The 13,174-nt window shown below is 36.9% G+C and overlaps 1 protein-coding gene across 2 annotated transcripts in view; it reads right to left on the bottom strand.

Annotated features, from left to right (window-relative positions):
* Positions 1-7,498: 7,498 nt before the first annotated feature.
* Positions 7,499-13,174, bottom strand: part of SPAG6 (sperm associated antigen 6) — a 65,990-nt gene continuing 60,314 nt past the window's right edge. The window contains exon 11 of one of the 2 annotated variants that reach the window (XM_001097347.5): positions 7,499-8,459. In XM_001097347.5, the coding sequence (XP_001097347.1) occupies positions 8,390-8,459 (70 nt within the window). In that variant the 3' untranslated portion in view covers positions 7,499-8,389. The remainder of the gene's footprint in view (positions 8,460-13,174) is intronic. The other variant, XM_001097245.5, reaches the window with a different exon arrangement.

The raw sequence follows: 13,174 nt of genomic DNA, 5'->3' as shown, positions 1-13,174 counted from the left end.
TGTCTATCCCAGCCATAGCTTCTGTTCTTGTCTGTTTAGTGTTAAAACTAGACATGAGAACATCAGGAAACATCCCATCATATCACCTGTGTGCCAAACATTCTTCCCTCTCTGTGTTCTGTGACAAAGTTCTACCTCCTCCTCATGATCAGGGTCAGTGGTCTTGCTAGTTTAGTGACTCTTTCTTCACTGGTCTCTTGGCATAAGAAGACTGAAGTGACTGAGTGGCAGCTGCAGTGTGAAGTACAATGGGACTGACTTTGTGTCCACTGATAAAGTATTACCCCAGTGAAAGCCAAGACCACTTGACCCACAGAATCTAAAGTTTTGGGGACAGGAAGCACAAATTCCCCAAATGTACCACTAGGAATGACCGTAAGCAGAGCCATGCCTACTTCCCCCTTCTTCCTATAGTTTCTAGACCTATGTATTCTACCTATTGGGGACATAGCACCATATAATGGCATTGATTTAGGGTGGTATCTCAACCTTGTAGGGGTATCTTCTCCAAGCTGGAGCCTCAGTTGCGTCTTTAAGAGGACAGTCCACTATTCTGTCATACCAGTGGCTCAGGAATGATGCAATATGTGTGATAGTACCAGTAGACTCTGATCCAAGGCAGTATCATATGGAATCTAATACCAGTGGATCAAGCATTCTTAAGTCGTTGGGTAGTGGTACTGGCTGATGTCCTATGGATAGGAAAGGCAAATTCATGCCAGAATATACAATAATCCCAATCAAGATGAATTCCTGCCCTTTCCAGGGTGGAAGAAGTTGAAGTCCACTTACCTCCAAATGTTTGGTTGGTCTCTTTGAGGGATACTACGTTGGGGTTTCTGTTATTGACAGGTTAGACATTTGGCAGCAGCAGTGGCAGTAGCTGGATCAGGTTTGGTGAATGGAAGTCCATGCTGTTGGATCTATTCATAGCCACCATCCCTGCCAGCATGGCTACTCACTCCATTACTCATTCCATTTATGTGCCCATTGTGCCAGCACTACAGTAGCCAACGAGAGAGGCTGCTGCACGCATGGCTGAGACATGAATGTTGTTTAGTGCCTTTTGGTAGTGGCTGCTTTGATGTGCATTAACGTATGACACAAAGTTCTTCACACCTTATATCCATATCAGTCCTTCTGCTTCTAAGCCCCTGACCAAACAACCACCCCATCCCCCACTGTCCATGAGCCTGCACATATTCTTTACCTTGAACCACTCTTCTTTTCACACAAAGTGGATGACCAAGTGCATCCAGTGGAACTTTGCCCATTGGAAGGATTTCTCCTTCACCACCCTCTTTCAAGATCACCCTAAGTAGGGTTGTAGTGCAGCAGCATCCATTTTTGGCTTGCACTCTTATGCTGAGCCAGCCAGCTATGAATGAAGGTCAGCCCTTTTCCTCCTCCATCAGCTGGCCACAAGGAACACCTCCATGCAGTCATGGTTGTGAGCTGAGATAGTTGTGAACACCATAGTTATAAACACCAGTGCAATAGGAGTGGATGACATGTAGGTCTGGGCCATCAACTGCTACAACTTACTTGTGTCCTCTGACCCAACTTATGCCCAATCCTGTATCTACCACTTCCATTTTGTGATAAATTGCTGTCAGGCCCACCCAACTTTATAACTTGGTGGGTCTGATAGAGCCAGCTCATGATGAATATCTCAGGCTGCATAGTTACTTGATGTCTCATGGTCAGGTGCTTCATTTCAATCAGGGGTCTGCAAGAATTTCCTTTATTTATTTTTTTGAGATAGGGTCTCTCTCTGATGTCCAGACTAGAATGCAGTGGGGTGATCACGGCTTACTGCATCCTTGGCCTCCAGGTCCCAAGTGATCCTCCCACCTCAGCCTCCCAAGTAGCTAGGACTACAGACACACACACCACTACACTCAACTATTTTTGTATTTTTTGTAGAGATGAGGTCTCTCTATGTTGCCCAAGCTGGTCTTGAACTCCTGGGCTCAAGCGATTCTCCTGCTTCAGCCTCCCAAAGTGCTGGGATTACAGGTGTGAGCCACCACAACCAGCCAAGAACTTTAGAATCGTATATTGTTGTTTACTACAGATAACATGGCCTTCTCCAGCATCCTAGGGGGTCTATGCTGTGATTCTCTTATTGAGATTGATTACCAGCAACTATCCCGAGCATTCTTTCCCACCACAGATTCCTCTAATACGGGGTCTGTTGAGGGATATAGCAGGGCTTCTTGTACTGCTGTCTAGACCTGCCACAGAGCTCTATCATCTGGTAAAAGGGTTGGAACAATATTCTGAAGTGCTGGGGGAATAATTACTAAATATACTTGCTCAGGTGCTTTAGGTTCTGTTGGCATAAGGATCATCCTCTCCTTCAAAGAATGGGTCCCAGATCTGAGATCTGACTCAGGTTTGGAAACTGAGCTAGTAACTGACTTTTTACCTTGACAGCTGCCTTCAGCCTCATATTTATTTTTATTTTATAAATTGATACTTGTTGACTGCCCATTTATCTTGCTTCTAGGAAATTCTATTAAGCATTTTCACAGCTCTCTGTAGATTGGGCCCTGGGTGCCACATCAATCTTACCACTCATTGCAAAAACTGTGCACAGCTTGCTTCTGACAGTTAAGTCTTGCTACTTGGCCTCTGTTATTTCAGGATCCTATCATCCTTATTTCTATTAAGGATCCCAGTTCTGTAGCAGTGTCTCCTCCAATCAACCCTGGCATACAGAAGAGTGCCTCCACTAAGATTCTCAGTAACCCTCTTAACAATGCATTTCTTATCACTTTGGTAAATGGCATGTCCTCCCTGCCTTCACTTAAGAATGCAGTCAGCTAGTGGGTTTTCCATCCCCACACAGGCTATGCACTCCAGCATGCCCACCTCTCTGAGTCACTTGACACCTCTTCCAGTTGGCCCTGGCAATTATGGCATTTCCACTTCACTTACCATGGGCTGTTGCTTTCTCCAAGCTTCCAAGAGTCATCTTATCACCCTTGCCAGAGTGATAAATCCTGTGTCCTGGGAGACTGCTCCCATTATCAATAAACTCTCCTTTATCCAACTTTGGTCAGTCTTCTCCATTACTGTATAGCTATCTATGAAAATGAGCCAAATATTTCCTTTTGTGTGCAAAATGGTACTATAACATCCCTTCATTAAGGACTGTCTGGCTAGAAGAAAGGGACACCTGTTACATCCCAGCCCAGGTTCTGAGATGAAAATGAAGCCCAGAAGTGTTGCTTTCTGGAGATCTGCCATCTTGCAGTGATGATACATGATTAATATAATATTTTTTATTCAATTTTTAAAGTCAAGATGAAAAGGCCATATGGGTTATTCCAAAATGTGCATTGGTTTTGCATATATACAATGTGGCTCCAAATTTGGTCTCGCATACAGTGTTTATAAATGCAAGAATAATGGCTTACTTAGCATCTCTGCTAACTTAGATTGCAGGTTTTATTGTAGAGCACACTTTTCTGTGGGGGAAGGGGGAAGTGAGGGAAGTAGTGGGCACAAATGTTTCCAGGTTTTGCAACAAAATGCTGATTCTTTTTATTGATATTAACTTTGACTCTGTGATTTTTTTAAATAAATTTCTTCATCCAGTAGCATTGTTTATCTGAAACTCTCTTCGAAATTCATTACAAAAGTGAGAAGAAGAGTAGCAAATATGATTTATCAAGCACTTATGTGCACGGTCACACAGGTTGTGTACTTCACAAGGGCACCAGCACTTCTAAGGGGGCACAGTTCACATATTAGACATCATGGATTTGCATATTTATAGAGAATTTTCCAGCAGATGGCAGTAAAGTGTGTTGCTCTAACAAAATAAGACTATTACAATAATTTCTGCCAGATGGAAATAAACTATCTTGAGGACTGGGCACCTTTTATATTTGTACAAAGATATATAGAGTAACAGTGGCACCATTTACTACATGCCGTGCCTTCTGCTTGCTCATCCTCACTTAATCCTCAGAATGTGATGAAGTGGGTGCTATTAGCAAATTGCCAAGGCCACTGACCGGGGTAGTAGTTTTGAGATTCTTATACAGGTCTACTAAGGCCTAGAGACTTGGGGAGACTTGCTGTGGTCAGAGCGAGCGTGACCTAAGGTCAACCAGGAGCCTAGAGGCCCTTACTCTCAGTCCAACCTGCTGCTAGTTCTCCTGTGTGCTCATCACAGTGCTGGGTGACACTGGGGACTGAGAACAGGGCACATTTCACTCATCTAAGTAAAAGGTCATCTTCAGTTAGTGAAGAAAAATATGGGAAAACGTTGACATTCCCTTTGGCACTTTACTCACTTGTTTGTATGACTTAAACTACACATGCAAACAGAAATATAAAAAACAGAACACTCAATATCGGTTACAATAGTTCATAGAGTTGGACTTCTTTATATCCAAAAATACTCTGAGTAAACATTTACTATCAGTAATGCATAAATTTTAGCAAGAGTGGGCCGGGCATGGTGACTCATGCCTGTAATCTCAGCACTTTGGGAGGCCAAGGCGGGCAGATCATGAGGTCAGGAGATCGAGACCATCCTGGCTAACACGGTGAAACCCTGTCTCTACTAAAAATACAAAAAATTAGCCAGGCGTAGTGGCGGGCGCCTGTAGTCCCAGCTACTCGTGAGGCTGAGGCAGGAGAATGGCGTGAACCGGGAAGGCGGAGCTTGCAGTGAGCCGAGATCACACCACTGCACTCCAGCCTGGGTAACAGAGGGAGACTCTGTCTCAAAAAAAATAAAAATAAAAAATAAAAAAACAAAATCAGCAAGACTGTATTACCACAAATTCTATATACGTGAGGAAATTTAGAGGCTTTATTTAATGTATAAATATCTATACCAAATCACTTTGCAATAATGATATATATTGGTATAATGTTCTTTATCCAGCATTCAGTTTAAATCTACTTTATAAAATGTATCAATAATGAATAAAAGAAGCCCATTTATAAATATTTTGTATTGACCTCTAACTTAATCTCCAAGGAAATATTTTTTTCCTAAACCCATAAAAATTAAAAACACAGTGAAAACTCTTATCTTCCATGAAACAAGCAAACTGCGGTAACTTTTGGTTTTAATTTTAAAATAACATGTGTAGCATTAATACATTTTTCCAGAGTTTTTCTAGCTGTACAAAGGTTTGGAGAGCTATTTGGAATTATCTCACCTTGTTAATGACAATTCTGTTTTGGGTTGTGAGATCTGGAGTCATATTTTTGCTTCTTTATCCATTCATATACTGCCTAATTTTTAAAAAAATATTAACTTATTGATACCTACAAAACAATAAGACCCACCATTCTTTAAAGTAATACTACTGAATATGCATCTAATTTTATGGCCTACCAAGGCCTCATAAAAACAAAACAACATGAGTATTTATGTTACTAGAAAAATAAGAGCATGAACAAATCTAATTTTAAAAGTCAAAAGTATCTTAAACAACTGGTAAATGTAATAATTATAGGACAGCCATTTGATCCTTTTAATCTCCTGAAAGCTACAAATCATTTTTTAAACAGTGAATTCTGTGGCAGAATAAGCCACAGTGTACATAAACCTCAACATTTGGTAGCACCCATCTTAAAGAATTGGCTATTTGAAAACACAACAGAAAAATTCTTCATTCTTTCAAGGTTAGTTTCTAAACTTGACATCTGGGATGGGAGATGGGCCTCACCCAGGAATTTAAGGTCAGGGTTTATGTTAAGCAGGACTTCAAATCAAGTTTAGAAACAAGCAAACCTTTCATCCTTTCTTTAAGGAATAGGGTTTTCTTTGAGAGGGAAGGGGTTAGAAAAACAGGTCAATATCCTGCAAATATGGGGTTGTCATTTGTTTTTCCATATTACATTAAATATGCCTGTTTTGTGTTCAGTGTCTCGTGCCTATTCCACTGCCTCTGTCTGGGCAAATGTGTTTATATTGGAAAACTCCATGAGGGCAGGAAATGTAGGGGTTTTTTTTAAATCACAAATCATCTGGCTTGAACTACACTTATGTAAGATTGTATGGGACCTGGGGAATACTGCACAATTGCTGGCTAAAATATGTAATCTGCCATTGACTATCAGGTTTTCCATTAATCACATGTCGAGTTTGTATAAAATGGGTTTGTTTATAACATTGTTATGTTCACCACTGCAGGTTATTTTCATAAGCTTCTTATGAGTAAGCTGAGCAACTATTATCACCCTTACTATAATACTTAACAGAGAGAGACTAGAACCTATGTTTTCAACATCTCTTTTCAGGTACCACTGATTTCACCTATTTCCACAACACATGAAAGGACTGAATCTATAATAATAAGGTCCCAAGTAATTCTATTCCTGAACTGACGTCCTAAAAATAGTTGTTCATATAAGTTGAGAATTCCTAAGAACAGGGAAATTTTAAATAAACTCCTGGGGTTGGGGGTGGGTAGGGAGCAATGGGACAGGGGTTTGTTTGCACAGGGAATTGAAATTGACAAAATTCACATGGGGGTGGAAAATATCAGTGGATATCATTAATAACAGGCATTATTTTTGCCCTATGACAAAGGAAAAAGATTTTGTTTATATATATATTTTTAAAATCTCACAACATACTTTTCAAAAAGTAAAGCTTCATTTTGTTTAAAGTGTTTTATGTCAAGAAACATTTCATAGCATAAATTTTCCACAATGCATATGGTCAGATTATAACACCCATCTGAACACTATTAAGTATTTTATTACTTATTTGTTTAGTACTATTTGATAAGTATGAAATTATCTATGAAGTGAAAAACTTCAACTAGGAAATTTGACATTCCAACAATATCTGAGGTGGTTTTTACCCAGATAAACTAATTTCTGTCATTACCAACACATCTAAGAATAGCCCTAATGAAGAAAGGTAAAAACTACTTTTATTTTCTCCAATTAAAAGATTCATAAGACAAGCTATGTCGGCATGAAGGAAAGAAAGGAAAGCTATAAAACTGGGAATACAAATTACATTTTCCTATTCAACAGGTCAAATAAATTGCTGCAAGGAAACAAAATAGGCCCAAGGAAGTATTAAAAAAAATGAAATCACCAACAATCTTAGCCGGATATAAGGCAAAACGAAATGGGGTAATCTTGGGTATTATGAAGTTTTAAAAGACGCAACAAAGTTATGCACTGTTAGGAAATAATGATGACAGAGATGAATCCAGAAAATACAAAAAAACAAATAGGTAGCTCCTTTTGCATGAAAAATAACAAAAAAAAAAAAAGAGAGAGAGAGTCCAAGAAGGAAACCTGAAAACACAGTCAGACTGGAAACACCGTGGCCTAGGGGCTGTGGGGGTTACCACTCACCTCATCCAGGAGAGAGCAGCAGGAGTAATATCCCTTTAAAGCAAAAGACACACACACAGCAACTAATCAAGACCCATAAATCCAATCACATATTCCCCAAGGTCAGTAACACACTGGATAGGAAAAATGAAAAGGACAATTGTAATGCTCTTTTTATTTAAAATTTTATTGAAACCCTCTTTCACCCGTTTACCGCTTCCTAAGTGAAAATGCATGTTGAAGTCTGAGCCTGATGGTATTATCTTCAAATTATTCCTTAAATACCTGAAAATGTGACTTTTGAAACTCGGGAAAGTGAAGCTAGGACAAGGATCCATTTTACATGCCTGCTTCTTTGTTTATTCATGAGCAGAGCTAGACTAAGAAACCTTTCAATGAGAAGGAGAGCATGTATACAGGAGTATAACTCTTTATTCTGAATTCTACCCTCACTGGCCCCATGAAAGGTAAGGAACACTTTAGATAGGGTGGGGAAGGGATTTTGGAAAACTTGTGATAAAGAGGAGTAAATTCTTCCTAAACTTGGCAAAACCTAACAGGTTACCCACACAGTCTGTGTCTTAAGTTAATGCACTTATGTAACTAGCATCAGAGTCTCCTTCAAGTGTCCTGTATATGTCATCAGTTTCCTCTTTCAAAGATTTCTCTTCTGTATCCTACTATATAGTTAGCAAGGCCAGCTTTCCTTGCCTATGTCTATGACGAATTGGCTAGAATAATTTAGGGTTTTTGAATGCCATCTCTTATCTATATCTCATTGGAGGTGTCTGCATGTAATAAATGCCTTAAAACCCTTTAACGTGTTTTTAAAATCTACTTTTAGAGCAAGTCCTATGCATGCGAATGACCAGGAATAGTTCTTCATATATTCAAGCTACTAATGTTTAAAGTATTATATAAATGTAGAAAATATTATCTAAAGGTATTTCCCATTAAATAAATCTAGAATATACTTAGTTCAAATATTTAGGAAGATTTAATTACTGTTACTCATAACTACTCTGCTGTGAATTTGAGTATCAAAATATAACTTTGCTTAGTTATTAAGTGGTTGATAGCTGTCCACCCTCTGCAGAAGTGTATCTGAATATCCAGGGGAATAATACCTGAAAAAGAAAATACGCCATTAAATGCTTGTGAAATGATCAACACAGCAGGCACATAAGATGCAGTATAGGGGATTGATCTGAAATAATCCTGTGAGTGAAATCTCAAATACACTCCGAATAATTATGCTCCAGTAACACTTTGTGCATAAAGTTAGAGGCTATCCAGGAAGAGAATACGAATTCATAAAACTGTGTTAGAGAAGTAGCAAAACATTTAAGGGATATAAATGTAATGGCAAATGGGAACATTTTCCAAACAAGAATCTTCAATCCAGTGACAATATTTTATTACAGAAACTTCATTTTAATCATATCAAGTGGCCAATGTTGCTTTAAGGATCATAGCTAATAGACCTTTTTCATAAGTTAGACTACACAGTCTATTGTTACTAATCAACTTCTGCATTCTAACTGCCTTAGAGATCATTCTCAGCATGGGTTTTAATCAGATGTGGTCACCTAGGAAAACAAAAATTTCTGGGAGTATAATTCATATTGAAAAACTATTTAATAAAATATAATTTCATATTGAAAAACTATTTACAAATACTTGTATCATACAAACCTATGAAATTAATCATTTTTACTATCAATAGTTCTTGGGCATCTATAGTACTATACATTTACATTCATAAATTGAACATTTTATACAAGATTTAGTATAAAGTATTAAATATGTGGATCAATCAATTGTGAGATGCTTAATATGTCATGGAAATAATTTACATGCAGATAAATGAATGTCAAATAAAATTTAGCAGGCATTCTAGAATAATTTTTTAAAATTTATAAAGTATAATTCAAAAATTCTCAAATCACTCAAAATAGTTAAGCTTCTGAAGGCATTTTCTCCAGATAAAACCTAATATTAGAGACTTGCTTTGCCTTTTGTTAGTTATCTTTATCTATGCCCAGATGCTTGACCTAAAAACTCAAAATTTATATTACACTAAAATTCCTTCCACAATTTATCAAGTTAAGGTGGACCAAAAAAAAAAAAATACAGCTGTATTTTCTTAGTAGTGTGCTTATAGGCATACATAAACAGATACTTATGTACACACCCAAAAAGCTACCTGAAAGAATGTTTCTCCTCTAACAGTCTCTTACTCTTGAAAAAATTGTCTTTTAACAGTGGGTTTCTTTGAAGTATTCTTACACTGAGAAATTCACAACTGTTTCTTCTCTGAGTTAGTAAACAATTTTAAAGCAGACTTTACCTTCCTAGGCCTTCAAATGTATCAGACACCAGATAATATGAATTCAAGAGGTAGATTTTTAAATATCTTTAAAATTTTAACATTTTAATTTAAATATTAATAATTTTTATATTTTAATGTAATAAATATTTAATTTACCATACTAATATATTAATATTTTACGTATTTAATAATATAGTATTCTTAGTATTGATATAATGATGTCATCATTGATATTAGATTAATAATAATTGTTATTACCATGTTAAATATGGGAGCCACCAACTACATGTAGACTGAATGGGAGCCACCAGCCACTGAGAACTAGAAAAATGGCTCGTATGGGCCGGGCGCAATGGCTCACACCTGTAGTCCCAGCACTTTGGGAGGATGAGGAGGGTGGAACACCTGAGGTCAGGAGTTCGAGACCAGCCTGACCAACATGGCAAAACCCCATCTGTGCTAAAAATACAAAATTAGCTGGGAATGGTGGTGCATGCCTGTAATCCCAGCTACTCAGGAAGCTGAGGCAGGAGAATCGCTTGAACCCCGGAGGTGGCAGTTGCAGTGAGCCGAGATCGCGCCATTGCACTCCAGCCTGGGCAACAAGAGTGAAACTCCATCTCAAAAATATAAATTAATTTTTTTTAAAAAAGGCTAGTATGTCTGTATTTGGATTATATAAAATTTGCAGTTGAAAAAATAGACTCACAAGTTGTTCCAAACATATCTAAAAGTTTTCCAATAACTGAATCAAGTGTCAGTTTTTAAATTTTAAATTCAGTATTAAAAATTCAGTTTAATAGACATACTAGCCATTTTTCTAGTCCTCAGTAGCCACATGTAGCCCTTTGGCTAAGCATTTTCTCATTTAATTCTAACTATATGAAATAGGTAATTATCTTTAATCACCTTGTATAGATGCGGAAACTGTGGCTAAAAGGGTTAACTATTACCTTCAAGGTAATAGTTAGTTATAGTAAGTAGTTATAACTGAGAGAGGAATTAAGGTCTGTTTGACACCTAGGCCTGAGCTCTTAGCATACTCCTTTGGAAAGAAAATGAGCCTCTAGATAAGACCAGGAAATTCCTTCCCTCTGGCCAGCAAACACGGCTATCCCAACTTACCTCTAAATGGCCTTTAAGAATGTAAGCGAATTGACCTTATCCTAGACCCACAGAGAATTGGGGTTATTATTATATTGTTATGATACCAGAAATATGCTGAATGGCAGACTGTGTCCATATCTCCCTCCCCAAATTAGATGTTGCCCCAAAGCTGCTTCCCCATCCCAGCTGAGGCAGAAATTTTGAAGAAAAATGAGTTCAAAAACACCCTATGGCTGTGGAGTGAGCCAGGCCCAGAACTTAGGTCTTCTAATGTCTAGTCCAGACCCCTTTCCTCTCATTTACCTACCTTTCTGTATTAAAAAAATTTAAAGATTACTAAATCAGAAGGCAATATGAAACAAATGTTTAGGTTAGTAACTGATGAATGTAAATGTACCAGTTGATAAACTGTCTTACAAAGGATAATTAATTCTAAAATAGTTGTCACCAAGTGATTCTCGAGAATTATGTAATTGTAAAAATAAAACTATTTTGAGATTATATTTGTCTATTTTCATAGAAGGACAACATTTCCAAGATGTCTATAAAATACCATTTTATAGAACCTAATGCTTTAAGACATAACTGAGGTTTTCCTATTTGCCCTGTGTGGGTAAAATATATATATATCAGAAATTTGAAAACATTAGTCAGGTAACCAAAGTTCTTTGTGATAATTAGCCAATTTTAAAAATAAAATCTCAGCCCACAGAACTGGAGCAGTTAAAAATTTACAATGGTATTTTGACAAGGCACTAGATTAATTTCTAATGTGATGGAGTTGGCTGTTTTTCCTGGTGCTCAATTAAAATATGCCTCCAAAAAAGCGGGAAAAAAACTTCTCTTCAACAAAGCACCTTACCATTGGTTGATTCTAATAGGTCATTCATTCTGGGGATGCTTTAGTTTTTTTTTTTTTTTTTTTTTTTTCACGTCTTTCTATAACTTTGTGACAAAATTGCATTGAAAATTACCTTAAACTTATATAAAATACCATTCTTCCTGAAGGGACATATATTCCATGTATAAAAATTAATTTTATTTTCTTCATAAAAGATTTTAATATTTCCTTCATTTAATGGTTTTACATTAAATGAATGTTATATAAACTTTTAAAATATATATTTGTGGCCAGGTACGGTATGGTGGCTCACGCCTATAATCCCAGCACTTTGGGAGACCAAGGTGGGTGGATCACAAGGTCAAAAGAGCTAGACCATCCTGGCCAACATGGTGAAACCCTGTTTCTACTAAAACTACAAAAAATTAGCTGGGAGTGGTGGCGCACACCTGTAGTCCCAGCTACTTGGGAGGCTGAGGCAGGAGAATAGCTTGAACCCAGGAGGCGGAGATCTCAGTGAGCCAAGATTGTGCTACTGCACTCCAGTTTGGAGACAGAGCGAGACTCCATCTCAAAAAAATAAATAAAAATAAATTTATATATTTAGACAAATTATACATGTTATGATATATCACTGCTTTGATGTATCATATATATTAATATTTCAAAACTGACTTATTGGAACTCTTTTGGTCAAGGAGTTCTCATAAACTTTCTAAAAGTGCACAAACTTGCAACTCTGGAAAGAATTTACTGGGTAAAAATATGTGGAGAGAAAACAAATGTTAATCTTAAACTTGCTTTTGTGCTTTTAAAATTAATGTTACCATATGTATTAAACCCTATTGATATTAAATAGGAAGAATTAACAGACATGTTACAACTTACGTAAGTATATGTTACAGCATGTAAGTTTTAAAAATTAGAATTTATATTTTCCAATATTAATCAAAGAAAATAAGAAATAAATGTAGGATTAGAAAACACAGATAAATATGTCTTTATCCTGCATGCGTTGGGGGCATTTTTAAAGATTCAGTTGTTTAAATCATTCTATCTTTTTTTGGTAACTTTGCTTTTATTTATTTTGAGTTTAGTGGAATAGTTCTCCTTTAGGTTTACAAGGACTGAGGCTTAGGCTGAATGCTCTGCAAATCAACTTCATTTAAAAATGAATCTTTTTATTAATCTTGAAAATAGCATCTTGCTATATTACTCTGAAGTACCTGCATATCATAAACATTACTTTGGGTTTTTTTTGCATTTAGATAGTAACTTTTTTTTGTTACTCAACATCTGTTTAATATGCAGGGAACTATGAAAATCAGAATCTATAGGCCTTTTATAATCAGATATTCACAATTTAAAAACTGGTTACTTTGAACTCTATATTTGGGTACTCTTTAGTAAAGCATGTGTTAAATTAGTACAAAAATGTATTCGATGACATTCCAGTTTGAATTGGAAATGTGTGTGTCTGTCAGATCATTAATTAATTTGGCAGGGGGAAGAGATCAAGAGAGGAATAAAGGTACATATTGGCCTCACATCATATTTCAAAG

This window comes from Macaca mulatta, chromosome 9 (genome assembly GCF_049350105.2).
Source record: "Macaca mulatta isolate MMU2019108-1 chromosome 9, T2T-MMU8v2.0, whole genome shotgun sequence".
In the NCBI taxonomy this organism is placed as follows: Eukaryota; Metazoa; Chordata; class Mammalia; order Primates; family Cercopithecidae; genus Macaca; species Macaca mulatta.
Note: the sequence above shows the minus strand (reverse complement) of the source record. Positions and strands in the feature narration are given on the sequence as shown.